This window comes from Vigna radiata, chromosome 11 (genome assembly GCF_000741045.1).
Source record: "Vigna radiata var. radiata cultivar VC1973A chromosome 11, Vradiata_ver6, whole genome shotgun sequence".
Classification (NCBI taxonomy): Eukaryota; Viridiplantae; Streptophyta; class Magnoliopsida; order Fabales; family Fabaceae; genus Vigna; species Vigna radiata.
This window is the reverse complement of record NC_028361.1, coordinates 3664281-3683594: the sequence shown is the minus strand read 5'-3', so window position 1 is coordinate 3683594 and position 19314 is coordinate 3664281. Positions and strand designations below refer to the sequence as shown.

At 29.6% G+C, this 19314-nt stretch overlaps 1 protein-coding gene across 1 annotated transcript; it reads left to right on the top strand.

The window, feature by feature from the left end:
• The first annotated feature begins 7045 nt into the window (after positions 1 to 7045).
• LOC106776495 (inactive LRR receptor-like serine/threonine-protein kinase BIR2) lies at positions 7046 to 8994 on the top strand. The gene has a single exon (XM_014663971.2). The coding sequence runs from the start codon at positions 7753 to 7755 to the stop codon at positions 8557 to 8559; it is 807 nt and encodes a 268-aa protein (XP_014519457.1). The 5' UTR covers positions 7046 to 7752; the 3' UTR covers positions 8560 to 8994.
• Positions 8995 to 19314: the final 10320 nt, after the last annotated feature.

Below are 19314 nucleotides of genomic sequence, written 5' to 3'. Positions count from 1 at the left end.
GTTAGTTACCTATTCAACATTTTCATTTATTTTCCCTGACAGATTATAAAGTAATCTGGGACTAGTTTACAGGAGGAAAAATACTTTCATTATGGTGCGCAGTTACTAAGAAAAATTGAGAAATAGACTTAAAAAAAGTATATTACACACTGTAAAATTATAAAAAAAAGAATCGCGATGATTAAAAACTGGACAAATGTCATATAATACATGCTCAGAGCACCACGAACACAGGTTTTGTTTGCACTCATAATTTATATTTTTTGACACGAATGGTTAAAAACCTGAAATTTCTTGTAGTCGTTATCATAAAGGAGACTGAAAATAGCACAACCAGAAAATATACATAAGCTTAGGCAACTATTTGAAAATGGAATTGATATAGTTTTTGAAATAAAAATGTGGTCCTTTTTTAATATTAAAAAATGGTATTGTGAAGGTGTTGTCGAATCCTACTGATGCATGGATCCTGAGCAGGGAAGAAATGTTTGGTTGTGCATGTCCATGAATAATGAAGAGTGACATTTAATGAGAAGAAGTATTTTGGTGTCCATCCTTTTAGTGCAGACATTCTCCCGTAGTGCATGGCTTTAATGCCAAGAGGAAAGGGTTTTTTGTGTTCCTCATCTTCTATTGAATATCCCATTCAGGCCAAAAAGAAAACCCTTTTGTCCAACATTATGCCGCCAAAGTCTCCTTCAGGAATCAAGATATGCTATTTTCATCCTCAAACCCTTTACACCATCAACAACCAGAATGCGACTTTGTCTTCCCTTCCATCTTTTATTTTTTTCCTGTCGTTTCTCTTCTTAATTCCTATCAAATCTCTTATATTATATATGTTCAGTATAATTTGAAGAAATTCATCCTATCCTATCTCTATTTTAATAAAATTAGTTATAAATAGACGACTAAAAAGATAGAAGGAATATATATGCTTTTGGAGATTATAAATGAAAGTTGGGTTTTTACTGTTCTTTTTACAGTAAGGAAAGTAATAACAAAAATGAGAAAGTGCGGGATAATATAATTGATGTGAAGGCTGATGAAAAGAGGACAGAAAGAAAAATAGCATTATAAATGTACATGATAATAACATTATATATATATTTATCCATGTCAACCTATTATTTTTAGGAGAAAACATTTTTATTAGCTATACTATGATTATATTTAAAAAAAAATTAAAGTTATTGTTTATGGACATACTTTTTTAAGATTCAAGTTTGTCTGTGTTAATGATTATAGAGCTTAATACACAATTATTCTAATTTTCAGAATAAATTTATTATAAGTTGTATTAAATATTAAGAAAACTAAAATTATCATGATATATTTCTATGTAAATGTGGGTGTATAACAACTAGGTCTATTTTGTATGTTTATTACAAATTATAGTTCTATGAAAATTATCATTTATCCGTTGTTAAAACTATAGTTTAAAACAATGATGATGAAATTTATGTTTGTTTTTTTTTTCTTCCAAAAAATAAAGGAAAATTCAATATCATGCATATCTACCTACCAAACAAGAACAGAGAATTAAGATTTGATTTATATACTGTTTCTGGTTAGTTAAACATAGGTCACATCCAGCAGTGTCAATGACAAAGTCAAAAATATCCGATTGTCTCGCATTATCGCATAAACCAAAACCAAGATGCTATCCATCAAATTCAAAGCCAAGAATAAGATTACTCTTGTTCTATTGTTGTGGGACCATATTGGGCTGTGGGAGGTGCACGATCCATGACATTTCAGGGCCTCATTTTCAGCATTCAACTCAAGGCCCGTATTTCTAACCACACGAGGCTCGTGGGCCCCTTTATCATCCTCAAACAACTCTGTTTTACAGTTGCAACCTTAGCTGCCGTCCCCAAGAGTATGTTGTTGTGTCTACAAACTACACTCACGTTGGGCCCTTTGTTATCTCCGACAGAGGCAAATACGGGCCCAATAGAAATGGGACCACCTTGCCTAATTAATAAAGCCCAATTAGATAAAGCCGTATGACCCAAACAAAAGAAAATAATTAGGTTGGATTTTGTGGGTTAAATGGTCCGGCAAAAGAGACTAAGAGAGTGAAAACGGCGTGCCTAAGTAGCGTAACAAATTTAAATTAAGCCATCTTGTATTTTAAATATTCATATCCCCTGAGATCAATGCAGCCATTTAAAAATTATACCTTTGACTTATTGACTATACGGAAAATAAGGAAGGTGCTGCAATGCATATCCAATTTTATTTTCTTTTTCTTATTGCAAAAAGCATATCCATTTTCATGTTGTTCATTAGGGTTTTTTATTTGGTCAAATTCCACCACCACTCTTACTTTCTTGAGATATTATTAATGAATGAGCCGGAACTAAAAGAAATTATTAAAATTAGTTAATATACTCTACGATTATTAAGATGTATTTTTTAGCATTAATTTTAATAATAAAATTAATATTTATTCTTTAATAAAAACACGTATTTTACAAAAACGACCCTTTATCCTTTCTTCCATATGAATTAATGAATTTTAATATTTTTATTTGGAACAATTCCCAATCCGCAATCTCTCATGGAGGGTGCAAAACAAAGAAAATGTAGGGATTATCCCCATTCTTCAAAGGTGCAGCATGCACGCTTCTTTTAGGTGTTACCAATATGGTACTTTCCAATGCACACATATTTATATATATAATTAACAAAATGTTCCTCCAAGTGGAGTTTGATTTTCAATACCCTACCTATGATTAAAGAATTATTGATAGAGACCTTTTTCTGTATTGCAGTGAATTAAAATTGTCGCACGGTATAACATTATACTTTATTCATAACCATATGATCCTTCCTTTTCTTATCTCCAATTAATAAGAAGTTGTTCCTTTTCTAATCATGTTTAAGATTCGCTTGGATTATATCTAATTACTCTATTTGTCGAGTATTCTTTTCTTTTAGTATAATTTCTTTAGATGCTTAAAATTAACCTTGCCAATAATCTCACTGTACCTTGATGGTTTGAGATAAATCATATATTATCTACATAACTTGAAAGAATTCAAGTTTAATTAAATCTTGTTTTACTATTGTTGGCTCAATTTTATAATAATAATTTGAATTGATAGCAACCACATGGGTTTTGATGATGAGTATACAAACCATAGACCCTGAAGTCATGGGATGTATATTTGATACAATATCTTGAGAAGTTGAATCGTTAATGCGTCTCTGAGATTAGACTTTCATTTGTGCTCAATCAATCTGAATTTTTTTTTGTACTTTAAATATATTGTAATTGATTGCTTTTATTCTTACTTTGATTAAGTAGATAATTTATTAAAAGTGTTTTAACCTTGTTTAAAATATTAAATGTACTTTAATAAATTAAAACTATTTTTACGCAATTAAAACGCTCTTAAATGTTAAAAGAACATTTTTAAAAAATTAAAATTTATACATTAAATTCACTCGAACTTTTAAAACTCCAATAATCACAATTTTTTTATATATTAAATCCATATTTTAAGACATCAAAATCACTTAAAAGTTACACTGATTATTTTATTCCATCAAAACATTCTTACCTTTCACATAGGCTAAAACTTATTGCTTCCATGCATAAGACATGACTCTCATAATTGGATTTGAGAGAAATTAATAGTTTCAATGTTGGAGGACCCAAAGGTTTTTGTTGTTAAAGTCATGATTGATCTTTTAGTTTTTAAGAAGCTGTATTAAAATAAAAGCAAGATATAGCAAAAATAAATAAGGAAAAGACGATTCAATATATTAATACTACACATAACATAAAACTATATTTATGTAAAACTAAGTTAATGCTACAATCTACTTAACCCGTCACATAACACAGGTCTTTTAAATTATTAGAAAAAACACTTAATTTATTTATGTAAAACTAAGTTAATAATAACTCGTTTTTATCATTGGTGAATAATTATAATTTGTTGCTAAGCAACTTTTTTACCCATTTTTATTATTTTTGTATTAAAGGTTAAACATGTTTTAGTCCAATAGGTGAAATAGATTTTTTTGTTGTTGTCAAAATTAACATAAAATTCATCCATATACATTAGTATAATGTATATAATATGTTATTTAGAATTAACATTGTTAATTTTTATATGATTTATGAGTGTTGATTTTTATATGATTTATTAGTGTTGGATTTTTAATATGATTTTGATATTTATTTTATTTTGATTATTCATGAGTTTCACATAAATTCATTCAAATTTAGTTTATTTTGCATATTACAGCACTATGATAGAAAATAAAAGGAAAAACATAATAGTTGAATGAAAATACTATAATGAAAATTATAATAATTTACTTCATCGTTTTTTTTATGTTATTAGATGCTGGAATAGATTTAAAGCTCTAGTTAGTGAGAGAGTCTTGATATTAATGTAAGTGATTTATTTATATTAAAATTTGATTATTTTAGGTTCTAAATGATTAAAATTGATTTATAGTTGCATTTGAGAACACTTTTGTGATATGAATAAAGACATAGTGGTAAAAACTTACTTCAACATTAAAGTGTTCAACGAACGACCACGTTGACTGGATTAAAATGTCAGAACATATAACTAATACATAATAGACACATGTCAATCAAATATAATCTTTTTAATTTTTCTTTTTCTTTTATAATTTATTTTTCTTTGGTTATGAAGAATGCATTTCATACATTATTAAAATATATGGGTGAATTTTGTATAAATTTTGCAAGAGAAACAAATTTTAATTTTTTATGTAAATTGAGAGACTTAAATCATACTTGGTAAGAATGTGTTCATTAACCTAACAAATATCAATATTTAACTTGCAAGGCAACATTAACAAAAACCTGTACACAAACTCAAAGTTAGAATATGTGCAAAAAATACTTAGTGTATTATAATGCATGTTAATTTTTCATTTTGTGTACCATAAAACATTTAATATCTACTTAGTGCATTATTTATGACACAAGTTGAATTCTTTTTGTAAAACATATAACATTTATATGGTATGCATACTGAAGGACTTCAAATTGTATTTTACTTAAAACCTAATGGATAATCTATATCAGAAAACATAATAACAAATTATGTTAAGGTTCTATTAGTTCTCTTCAACCAATTGTTTGGTATATGCAAAAGAGACTAATTATATTACTTTTTTAAATGTTTTTCCATTTAAAAACTTTATTTTGAGACACTTTTTTTGATCATACATTTATCTATAATAAGAATTAGGTTAATTACGTTTTTAATCTTTCAATTTACATGTTAAATTAAAATTCATTTCTCTTAAAAATTTCATATAAAATTTATTCTTGTATATTTAATAAATTTAATAATAATGAAATATGTCATCGGAAATTAAAAGAGAAAAATGTAAAACAGAAAACAAATAAAAGAAATAATAAATAAATTATAGGTGTCAATCATATATCCTTACCTTTTAATTTAACAAGCACATTACACCTAAAAAGTTAATGTTGAAACCTATTTAATAAATTATACTAAAGTATATGAATATATTTTATATTAATTTTGAATCTATCTTCTCTTAAGGGGATTTGTTATTTTAAATATTTCGAAAGGCCGATTTATGATGGATTGTGGTGTTTGTTTTTAAATATTTGAAAAAGAGGAATAAAGTGGATTTGTGGAATACAATACTTTTATCTTCAAATTATATTAATCATAAACCTCATTCATTAGAAAATAAATTATTTTTACTTATAATTTATTTAAAAGAAATATAAAAAAACACAAATTTTATTTTTTCATTTAAATAAAGAAACTAAAAATATACTTAATTTTCTTTTAATTCTTATCTTTTGTTTGTTTATGATACTATTTTTTAGTACAACTATTAATTATGACTTTCATGTTTTTGATTATAATTTTAACTATGTATATTTTAATAGATTAATATATAAGATTATTCTTTTGTTTCTATAGTTAAAATGAATAAAAAAAAACTTACATTATTTTTACATTGATATTATTTTTAAAAGGTTTATATTTATTATTATTAATTATTACAACTGTTAATTAAATAAATAAAGTTGTAATATATAAAATCTCATTGTTTCAGTGGAGGTGTCAGCGGCATGTGAATAAAAAAATAATTACACATAAAAAAAATTTAATATTTCATATAAAAGTATAAATGATTTTTATAAAAGCATCATGAGCGAATAATACATACATCAACAGACGTCCTGCTCTTACTAGAAATCATAACAACGCTTATAGCTTCCATCACTCAAATTCACATTTACAATTATAATATGCAAATTCTTTAAAACAAACATGCTAACTTACTCATATTTTCATCTTCATAATAAACAGTATATCTGTTAAAACAAACAATTGGTTGATGTTTAATTCTTCACATGTTACCACTGACTCATAGTTTAAACTAATTAACTGAAAAAACACTAATTTTACATGGGTTACACGTTATCACTATTAAGATTATATACATTATCTATCTTAGAGAATTTGTAAGCAGTTTTTTTTTTACTTCCAATAATTTTTTAACAGAAAACTTAGTGCAATATTTTTAAATATTTTAAAAAATTATTATAATATATAAAAAATACTGATATAGTATTTTCTTAAAACAATTAAAAATCAATATAAAAGTGTGCTAGAGATAAATAGTATAAACAATTAAACTACTATTATTTTATCAATTTCACCCAATAAATGAGTGAAAGAGTGCAGAATGCCAGACACACAATGGAATGATTAGTTTAATGTCATTGATCGATCATCAGCAGGCGTAGTCATAAATATCGTGCAAATTATTACATCTCAGTCTAATATAATATATATTTATTTACTTGGAATGTTTGAATTCTATAAATGATATGTTCAACATATTTTTTTTTAACATACTTTAGGATCCACCATTAAAATATTTATAAATACTAAACTAGTAAAGTTAAAAGCAATTAAAAATATTATAAAAACAAAATAATTAAATTGAGGAAAGAAGTTAAGTTCAAACAGTCTTCTCTCCAAACATAAGTAGTTTAATTATACAAATATTAGACCTAAAAGATATAACTAAAAAATAAAAAAACTTATATTGTTCTGTCTAGTGAAGAAGATGAAATTAGACTATAAAGAAAGCAGTATAAAGGGTTTGATTGTTGAAGAGGAGAGAATAAGAAAGGAGGGTGTTTGTGGTTGTTGGAGGTATGAAGGGGGAAGTGCAGTTAGTAGTGTGGAAATGAGAGTGGCGTGGAAATAGAAAATGGTGGTGATGTAAAAAGTCAATAATGTCCTTAGCGTATTGTCGCTGTCTTAGGCTTCGTATTTGCAGGTCATCGCCCCCCACAAACTCCAATCGGAAAGGTCCCACACAGACAACAAACCCTTTAATTTTTCTCTCTCCATCAAACCCCTCAACTCATTTCTCCTTCCTCACACGCACGCGCTCGAGTGAAGAAGACCATTTTTTTCAAACAGTCTGCCCTCTTTCTCTCTCATTCCCTCATCTCACTTTGGCCCAAGACAACAATAACAAACATCAAAAAATCCGACATCTCTCGCTTTCCCAACTTCACACCCTGTTTCTTTTGGATAGAAGGAACCCTTAAATACACCATCTATCTCTTCTTCTTCCACTCTTCATGCTTCTCAATTACTTCTTTTTGGATGAATCTTGATCTCTGTCTCCATTACTCTCCTCCTACAAGGTAACAAAAGCAATCAAAGAGGGCGAGGTTGTCTTGTAATGGATGTGGGGTGCGTGCTGTTACTGTGGTGGGTGACTTTGATTCCGGGGATTTTATCAGATCCAAGCGACGAAGCATGTCTGACGCACCTCAGCAAGTCCTTGGAAGATTCCACCAACTTGCCCCATAACTGGAAAGAAGAGAACTTTGCCAAGCCCTGCAACGATTCTACCTCCATTCTCCAAGGTGTCATCTGCAACAATGGCCGCATTTACAAGCTCTCTCTCAACAACCTATCGCTCCGGGGAACCATATCCCCATTCCTCTCCAACTGTACTAATCTCCAAGCTCTTGACCTTTCCTCCAACTTCCTCACGGCTCAAATCCCCCTGGAACTTGAGTCTCTTGTCAACCTCGCCGTTCTGAACCTCTCCTCCAACCGTCTGGAAGGGAATATTCCCCCACAGCTGGCATTATGCGCCTATCTCAACATCATCGACCTCCACGATAATTTGCTTACCGGGCCTATTCCCCAGCAATTTGGCCTGCTTGCTCGTCTTTCCGCGTTCGATGTGTCCAATAACCACCTCTCTGGGCCCATCCCCGCCTCCCTGTCAAACCGGAGCGGGAACTTGCCCAGATTCAACACTAGCTCCTTCTTGGGGAATAAGGATCTTTACGGTTACCCGTTGCCGCCCTTTAGGAATAAGGGGTTGTCCATTTTAGCCATTGTTGGAATTGGCTTGGGAAGTGGCCTCGCCAGTTTGGTACTTAGCTTCACCGGAGTTTGTGTCTGGTTAAAAATTACGGAACGGAAGATGGCGCTGGAGGAAGGCAAAATCAGCCACCTTATGCCTGATTATTGAACATTAATCACAAATTACAATACTTTCAAATATTCCAACCCATCTTTCTTTCAACTGCATCCAAAAAAAAGTGCCCGTACCAGGTACTTATTTTTTTGTGTTTATAAAAGCGAGGTTGGGTGTGGGCTACCCCTAATTTCTTCGTACTTATGGGTGGTTCAGATCATTGTCTCTTATCGATCACGGGGACATATTTTATTTTATAGTAATTTATAAATTTATAATTTCTCTCTCCTTTTCTTTCCATCATAAGTATTGACTGTTTTAAAATTTTGCGCTTACCCGATTCCGGTTGGCTGTATTATTGTTGTTTCCATTTATTGAATAGGATTAGCTTAAGAGAGTGAAAATAAATTTTGAAAGAGATGCATGGGTGGTACTGATGTTGTGCAGCTTTAATTTTGTTGCTTGTTGGGTTGATGCATGGATTGACAATGCGATGTCTCGATTTTCGTAATTTTGATATGAATAAATCTGTGGGTGGGTTGGCGCTTGGCAGGAGGGTAGGGTAGGTTTACTGGGTGCGGTACTGCGATGGTAGTAGTAGTAATAGTGTTAGATGAAGAAACACTGCTGCGCCGTTCACCTGCAAACCTGTCTGCCAGTGTGCTAAAATATATCAAAACCAACACAAACAGCTGGTGCCATTTTCCTCACACAAGACTGCCGCGTTTTTCTCTCAGTATCGGACTTGTTGGTGGAGCCACATGGATTGAGACTTGTCTTCTCTCATAATCACTTGTTCTTCCACTCTTCACTTGTTAGTCCAACGTCAACTGGTCAACCCTGTTTTTTAGAATCTGCCTATGTGTCTGTCTCTCCCCACATACCATTAGGATCTACACAACACTTAATATACGTGTTCTGTTTTATCACCAAACACGGCAATCCATTACACTTAATTACTACTCAATACCAAGTCAGATATAAAATCATTTTTATTTGCAGCCAAAAGAATATACCACCTTACTTAACTATAGGTAATTAAGTGATATGGTATATTTAATGAAGTTTATTGTTATTAATGTATATTTAATGACACTTTATGAATGATGATGTTGGAGAAAGTGTGAGCAAAAATTAAAATTTACAGGCATAAAGTTAAGAGGGGTTAGCGTGAATGTGGTGCTTCCCATAATTATGGCTAGTGGGTTCCTTTGTTTGTTTATTTGCTATTCTTCTTTCTTTAATTTTTTGGTCAGTCCTTCTTTCTTTCTTATGGCCTGGTTTTATTTCTCCTAAAAGCTAAGTGGGCCTGGTCTCTCACACCAGGTTTGGTTTCTTTTTAAAGCTACTGTTCATCTGGAATCATCGCTCACAACAAAATAAAACGTGGAATCGTTGCATATGCTTCCTGTTGCGACAAACTGACAATACATTTTCCATTTTCGTTCCTTTAAAGATTACACTGAATTTATTCGAGAAGGAAAACTTTGACTGGGCTGCATGGTGGTGGCACCCAAGATTTTTAAAGGGTAAAGCCGCGTAACAAATATTCGATAGAATTTAGCTGAAATTTGTCAAGATTCAAAAGTGGTGATTAAATTTTCTTGGTTGGAAAATAATTATGTTGTCTTATGCACGTTAAGAGGATGGACTAATAATATTGTCCAGCCGAAAAGGAAGTAATGTGAAAGCAAATCCATGATCCATCCAACTAGATTGTTTTGATGAAAGAGTAAAAGGTGATGATTAATCGGAGACTTTTACATTGAGATTTTAGCAAAGCAGTTGAATGTGACAGGATTGAATCTGGGGAGAAGAAAAAGAATGAGAGGAAAGAAACATGTAATGCTAAGATTGGAGTGGCAGGGATAGGATGTATTCCATAATAAATCATTGTGACGTATAAAATATATATATATAATAGATATTGAAGTTAGCTAGACCGAAAGTGAGAAGGGTCAAGGCTGCTTTATTGTTTTTGGGGTGAAAGTCAAATATGCTTTCATTGGGTTCATTAATGGGTTCTCCGAGATTGGCATGAATGAGATGATGGAGCTGTGGCTATAGCCCCACCCATGTTGTTCCTTTTATTTTATGCTCTCAAAATTTAAATTCAAGAAAATTCTTCCTACCTATTTAATGGAATTTCATCATTCTCACTCATCTATCTCATACCTTCACAAGGAAACTGCATTTCCTTTTAATCATCTCTTTGCCAGACGCGTGACAAAAATTAATCTTCCTATTCTCTCTACCTCATCTTAACTCAGATATTCAATTTCAATATTCTCTAATTATTATTATTATTCTTATTCAATATTTAAGTATCATTTAAAAGTTTTATTTTTCTCTTCTTGGGTTCGTTCCTGGTGTGGGCTGAGAACTAATTTAACAATTTCTGTTGGATTCACCAAAATTCTCAGCCCAAAAACTTCGTGGTAGGTGTCATCAAAGTTTCAACATCCTCCAAGTTCCAATTACTGTTTTTTCTCTTAATTTTATTTAGAATGTACACTTGGAAAGTTAATTTTGACTTTCGAATTGCACAGTCAAAAAGAAAAAATGGAAAAAAAAGTTATACAGATACAAGAAGAAAGTTATATAGGTGCAGAAAGATGCTGCCATCTAGGAGTTTCAAAACGTTTACAATTTAGGTCCTTTCTTTCCGTAGCCATATAACTTTCATGTGTGTAGCCCAGGGGAGTAAGTAAAAGACAAAATTGCCCCCTTGATGTCACCGTGTACTTGCTGTTCTCATTCCTTTGTCAACAATGCTCCTTTATCGTCACAATCACTTGTCTATGTGTTGTGTTATAGTTAGACTTAATGAAGATAATGTTCGGCATAAAGTTATTTTTTATATAAAAATCCTTCTTTATTGTATGATATAGAAGTAAAAATATAACTTCTATATTATACAATTCGAAAAAACACCTTTTTATTACAATGCAGAATTTTTTAATGAAACAAATATTCTATATTGTGTAATTAAATTTTTTGCATTAACTTTTAGATTTTCTAATTTACAAGTTAATTTTTTTTTATTTCTCACAATTCAAAAGTATTTTTAGAAAAATAAAGGAAGAATTTTCGTATTTATAGAGTATAGGAAAAAAATATGGTGGTATAAAAACAAAGTCCCCTAAAGTTCACTGTGGAATGAATTGGGCTACATTTGGTACCTTCGACCCATGTAGAAATGGGGAAGTACAAAACTAAGGGGCGTTCTTCCATGCACCCCCAAATTTTACTCTTAAGCCTAATATGTCATTTTTAATATATATATATATATATATATATATATATATATATATATATATATATATATATAATTAATACTTACTATACCTATTTATTATGGAAGGTGATATATTTACTATCTTTTCACTCTAAAGTTAATTTTATTTTCAGATACAACTCCAACGGTAATTTTTTCAACTTTAACTTTCTGCTTTGAACGATGTTGGGTTTTTTTCTTATTTTGTTCATCTTCGTTTAAATATTTTTTGTCATTGTTTATCTTTGTTTGAAAAAGAGATATATGTATTGGCTTCATTCTTCTTCGATTATACTTTTGTTTTGTTAATGCAAATTAATATTTATTTTTATTATATTTTGTATGTACTGAACTTTAAAATCTAATTTATAAAAATATTCATTGAAATTTGAAAGTAACAAAGTTTCAGTATAATCAGATTTCAAAATGTAGATTAGAGTAGTATCAAATTTTGAAATCTAATTTATAAAAACAACAAATTTTGAAATTCGATTTATAAAAGAAAAAAATTTTGAAATTCAATTAATGGAAACATTAGATTTTCAAATCAAATTAAGTAACTCATTAAATTTTAGAATTCAATTTAGAAAAAAAAAAAGATTTTGAAATTTGGTTATGAACTCATCAGATTTTAAAACTTGATTTAAGAACTCATCTAATTTTAAATTTTAGTTAAAAATATTTTCAAATTTTGAAATCCGGTTAATCAATCTCTTAGATTTTGAAATCTAGTGTTATTTTTTATTTTCAAATTTATTTTGCTTCTTTCCTTTACCGATTTTTATTTAATTTATTTTGGTTGTGTTTGTTTTGTGAATTTGTTGATATCCAATTATTAGTATTAAATAAATGAGACATTCTATATTAATGTCATATTGTGAGTGGATTGAGTTTTCATATCTAAGATAAAAAATTGTCCATAAAGTTTTATGAAATCATAACTAATTTCAGCTTTATATTAGATTTATCTTTTTTATAAATGAAATGTGAGGAAGATTAGTCAAATAATTTTACAATTAGTCACATTTTCTTCACACGTGGTTGGTTAATTCGGTGAATACAAAACATGTTGATGTTTAGCATATCTCGTCAACAAGGAAGTATCATGTGGACTTTCATTATATCCAACAACTTCATTCTCTTGGTGAATAATACTTCTTACTACTCATCATTATCATGACCAACAAATGTTGCAACCTCTCTACTTTCACCATCACAACCCTTTCTTTTAACATATACTATAGGTTTCATTTTAACTTCACCTGATAGAGAACTCCTAACTCAGTTGAGATATCTCATGTTTTGCCATTTTTGGAACAAAAAGATCAAACAAACAGTAAAGACAATACACCTAACAAATAACTAAACGTGAAGAGAATAAATAAATAAATAAATAAAAACACACAAAAATAAATAAAAATAAAAACAAAATTAACAAAACCATAATCCCTTAAAAATAAATTAAATTTTTAAAAAATATTATATATATTTTTAGATTTTAGATTTTTACCTTAGTCAAATTGGGGATGTAGGAACAAAAATTGGAGCTCCATGAAGAAAGCCGCTAAAACAAATTTGAAGGGTAAAATTAACCTCGGATGCCACTGGATCGAGAGGCATTTGGCGGAGAATAGTTTAAAAACATTAAGGTTTAATAGATTTGGATGTCCCTATATTTGGGAGTTTGTTTCAATTAGGTCCTCCAATTTTGAAAGTGATCCATTAGGTTCTTAATTTTGTCAATTTGAATCAATAAAAGTCTTTCTGTTTAATGCATTTAACGCCGTGAAGTTTTTGAACATTTGGCACGTGAAGCTTCCAGGTGGCACCGTTTCAAGTGCATAGGTGAATTATAAAAGGGTGAAATCCCTTTTAATTTAGGGATTTCACCTTCAAATACACCCTTTTAATTTAGGGATTTCACCCTTTTATAATCCACCTATGCACTTAAAATGGTGTCCTTGGAAGCGTCAGCGTGCCACATGTTTAAAAACTTCATGACGTTAACTGTATTTAACAGAAAGACTTTTATTGATTCAAATTGAAAAAATTAGGGACCTAATTCATCACTTCAAAAATTGGAGGACCCAATTGAAACAAATATCCAAATATAGAGACCTCGGAACCTATTAAACCAAACATTAAATAAACAGGAGGCTGGTGTGAAGGAGTGGTTTGTGTGGCAGTGGCTGCATGTTGTTCGGGTATTGGTATGTGTTTGGGCCCAAAACCCAAAGCTCCAATCAATTTTACTAAAAAGGCAAACCAGACAATAGGTTGGCCCAATAATTGAGCTCGAAATGGAAACCCAATGGCTATTAATTTGAATGTCCCTACGTGGCTACACCAAGCTTATAGATGAGTGTAGCAGAGAAATTCTTGCTACATGTTTGTTAACATCACATGTTTATCCAGTTGTTTGGAAGTATGATCGTAACAAGTAATAGAGATAACTATTCACTTCTGCAATCGCTTTCTTGATTGTTACCAGTGATGCTATCATAACAAAGAGAAGAAATAACTTGTCCTAAGCGTCTCTGTTTAACAGCTATACCTGTTAAGAAAATGAATAATGTTTTTTAACGTGATGTGTTGAAAGATGGAAGAAGGTCATAGAATAAGAGTTGGAGAAATAAAAGAATGAAAGATCTAGATGAAGAAGAAGTGAATGCCTTCTTTTTCATTTTCTGTCTTCATACTTACTCTGACCCACATGACTTTAATAAGACAATATAACAATTGGACTGAACCAACTACGTCACATTCACTCTTCACTTCATAAATATTTCCTTCTGACTTTTTTCTTCCTTTATCTCTTACCTTCTGACTTTCATCTAACAACTTGCCTTCTATTATTCATCTTTCAACTTAAATATCTCTCACATTTACAAAGGAGGTGTATTAAAATTTGGAGTGTGAAACACACTTTACAACATCAAGTTTATCGTTGAGAGAGTCCAAAATGGTAGGAATTTTGTTGAGGACAGTGGCTAGAGAATGGTTTTGAGCAGATGTTGAGAATTGATGTTGTTATTAAAGTTGGTAGAGGTAATTTTCGTTGACCTCAATGTACTAATTAATGGATATGAGAATGATTGAGGAAATTTGTTTTTTCACTGAGAAGCATTGAGAATGGGCAGGGTCCCAAGGAACCTACTACATTGAATAAAGGGAGCAATCAGCAATGTGGATCATGGCCATGTTTTCCAGTCAGAGAATAATCAACTAATTAATGTTAGCATGGTGTGTTTGCTAACATTTTATGCAAATTCTTAACCTATGCGGGGTAGTCTTAACTCAAATCCTAGTGTGTAAGATTGAAACATTCCGGAGGCATGTATGAAATCAAGAAAAAAGTATGTTTTGGCAATTTTACTAATAATGATTCATTGATTTGCAAGGATTTTGTATCCATGTAACACTGGTTTTATCATGAATTGTGTTTGTTTCTTAGAGTTAAAATATGATGCATTGCATCAATCAGTTCGTTCTACCTCAATCAAAGACCAAGTTTGATATTGTTTGCTTGGAAAGAATTATATGGGGTACCTATTCCCACCTTGTCCTTCAATTACGACAACATTATTAATTTCTCATTGCACTAATTCATATTATTAATTTCTAGATCGCCAGAGTGAAATTAAGGTGTGGGGACTTTAACTACTTTGTCTTTATACTCTAGACTACCCCATTCATCTTTCTTTAAGTCCCTTTCAGTTTTCATTCCTTGCTTCTATTTAATGGAGTTTTTTTTTTTTTTTTTCTTTTTGAAATTTAACCTTTTATGAAAGAGTTAGGTTAATTTTAAATTATCCCTTATGGTTCGTTTAAGAAAAAAAAAATTGCACATGTATTGAAAAGGTCTTAAGCCTTTATCTCATTTTTAAGTTTTTTGAAATAAATACTCCATAATGAAGTAAAATTTGACTTTATGTTATCTATATAGAGTTTTAAACTAATTAAATTACTTTATCCACATAAATTATTTCAAAAGCACACAAACTATAATTAAAACATTAAACTTCCATGCATTCAAAATTTATAAATTTCCATCAAAACATTATCTTTTATAGATATTTTGTAAGTGACGTGCTTAAATCTTTAAACTTTTATCATTTTTTTAATTTTGTACAACTTTTTTGTAAGACTACAAAAATTATAAAAAAGACTTTATTTCTTGTAAACAAAAGTATTGTTTTGAAAACTTTATGGAAGCCTTATTTTAAAACTGGCACGTGGGGGTTTTACTTTTTCAAACTTTCATTGTGGGGAGTTAGTGTAATAATTACTACTATATTGATTAAAATGGTGATATACATTATTTTAAAAAGAGACAGAAAAACATTACCTAGCACGTAAGTCATTTGTCATTGACTAAAAATGTCATATAAAGGAAGTCTATTAAAAAGTTTTCACGATCTTGCATAAAATTGGTCGGAGATGGAATTCATTTTCAAAATGTCAAATATAGTTATCCATTCATTTGGTTGAGTGTATCCTTTGTATAGGCAAACATGACCTGTACTAATATCACTATAGACTATCTTAATTAGTGTAAACTTTTATTAGGCTTAGCTTACTGTTTCAAATCAACGTAATTAATGGTAAATAATTCTCCCCAATCTAAAAACAATTTTGAAATTTGGAAAGCAAATTAACATATAGTTTAATATTGTAAGCAAAAGCGCTTTTGAACTTGCAGAATAGCATTCTTCACTTATCAATAAAATAAGTTTAAACGGTAAGGTTGTTTTATTAATATAATAATTTATATTGGTAAAATTTAAATTATTAGTAAGTGTGAAAAATATTTGTTTTTATATTTATTAATTAGTTTAAATTTGTGTTTATTTATTAAATAATATTTTATTTATTCGCTCAGCACATTAGTATAACTTGTTCAGAGAATTGAGTTAGTCAAGGGATGATCAGTTGAACTTTCATTCAGCGCATGCATTGCTGTGAATTATTATTGCAAATTATTAAATTCTGGATAGGTTTTGAGTTCAGAAAAGATAGAAAACACTGGAGTTCTGGATAGAGAAACATTTGAAATTTTTTTTAGAAATTCAGGAGTCTACTTCAGGATATGAAGATACCATTTTTGTAAAGAATTGTTTCAAATGTATACGTTTTATATGACTAAGAGTAATTAGAATTCTCTTTCATTGGAATTGGATGTAGTGGATTCATTGTAATATATGTTGTGTTCAAATGCTCTTCTTATTTTTCTTGTCATAATATGAAAGTATAATGAAATTTTGAATGATTATTATTATTGGAAAATGAACTTAAATGTGGACATAAAAAAAAAAAACCAAAAGGAACGATATTTCTTCTGGTCATTGTTAAGCATCAGATTTCAATGCAAATTATATGTTAGAATAATTAAGAAATTAATAATTTAACATATATATTTAGAACTTAATTTGAGAAATTTAACAAAGTATACAGTGATGTGAATGTTTGAACGTATAAAATATTGTCTAGAATAATACTGGAAAGTGATTCATACACTGAATTCCAATGAAGCTTTCTTTTAAACTTTAAATCATAATTTTTAAGATTTTGTTATTTCAATACAATTTCATCAATATGAGTTCAACTCTTATCATTGCTAAATTGAATTTGGTAAATATTTCCAATTAGACAACATAACACAAGTTTCTTGAAAGAATGGTACTATATACTCTTATACTTACTACTTGAAACAAATTGATATACTTGCCAAAATATTATCAACATCTCAGATGCACTATTGCACTACATATATATATATATATATATATATATATATATATATATATATATATATATATATATATTTAACTCTTTAAATTTGAATATACTTGTAAATAAAAATTTGGGATCCTAAAATATTTTTAAGGAATTATCAGGGTTCAATTCAAAAAAATCTCTAATCATTTTATGAGATTTTTTTATATATTACTTAATTTTTTACTTTTAGTATTTCAACTAATACTTATTCTCATTAGGTTTAATACCGTTTTTGGTCCCTAGTTTGGGATAGTTTATTCAATATGATCCTACTTTTTCAGTTCCATAACAATTGATCCCACCTTTTGATAAAAATTGTTCAATTGAGTCCTTTTTGTTCATAGTGGTCCCATATTTAAGTTTAAATTGTTTATTATAGTCCTTATTATATACGATGATGACATGATTTTTAACATAACATTATGTCAGGACTGTTAAAATAACATTTGGATAGGTGAATGCATGAAAGAATATATTGACCTTGTAACCAGCACCGTTAGAAAATTGACGTCGTAACAAAAAAGGAGTCAATTCAACCGTTTTTTCAAAAAGTGGGATCAATTGTTACTAAAAAAAAAAAATAGGACCATATTGAACAAAACCTTCCAAACTAGGGACCAAAAGCGATATTAAGCCTTCTCATTAATATCTGTAATCCACATAAAGAATTAATACCATTAATTTATAATCTATTAAAACAATAAATTATTTATATATCTCAAATTTCTAATTTTTACCCTATATAATACTAGTACTTAAATTTGTTAACATAGTTAGTTACTATAGTTTATTATACCAATAATAACACTCTTTAAGCTCGTATGTGACAAATACTGTTACACCTTCGCCACAACTCAATTTGACATAGTGATGTAATGAACAAAGTCTAGTTTGATACTTCATATGATTAATTTGTTTAGCCTTTTCATGGTTTTGAATGAAATGGTAGGAATCCACACATCGAAGTACATTTTTACTAATGGATCATTATAATTTAAACTCTATATTTCAAATCCTTTTGATCATGAAAGAGTTGTACTCCAGCTGAAAGCGCACTATTGGAAGAGCTTGTACAATTGGCAAAAGACCCTCAATCCTCTACATTATCAAATCATTTTAGAAAATAATTTATGGACATTTAAAATATTAATCAGCACTCTCTATACATATAGAGATAAATATAACTTATAAATTTATAAATATATGGTATAATAGGAAAAATATATATAGAAACTTAACGTAAAAGGGAAACTGAAATTATTTAAAAAAACAAAATAATGTTAAAAAGGATAAAAGGAAACTGGGTATGCAAATCAATGAGCGAATAACTCGTGGATACTCAACAATTAACTACCTTACCAACTCAGTTAGGTTTTCTTTCTTTGCATCAAACAATTGCTTTATAAAGATAGAGATTAACTACCGTCCCTTCAATCACTTTATTACCTAAAAATGGACGATCTCGCTTTCACTTTAACAATAGCTAAACTGGGTGAAGCGATTCAAAACAGGTTATTCACTTATATGGTAGAAAGTCAGTTTTTTCATTAAAGCATATGTGTGTTCACGATACTTCATCATAAAAAGTAAACTGCTTAGTTTGAACATCATTTTCACCAAAATCTTAATCCGAAGATCCAGTGAGTCTGTGTTATAATGTGACATTCACACAGAAAGCAAATCAAAATTTTCGTTTTATGTTACATTCGTAAATAACTTAACGGTAGTGTGAAAAGAGAGTAATATAGTATGGT

Excerpts from the sequence above, each read along its gene's own strand:
- LOC106776495 (XM_014663971.2), top strand. The coding sequence starts at position 7,753 with ATGGATGTGGGGTGCGTGCTGTTACTGTGGTGGGTGACTTTGATTCCG.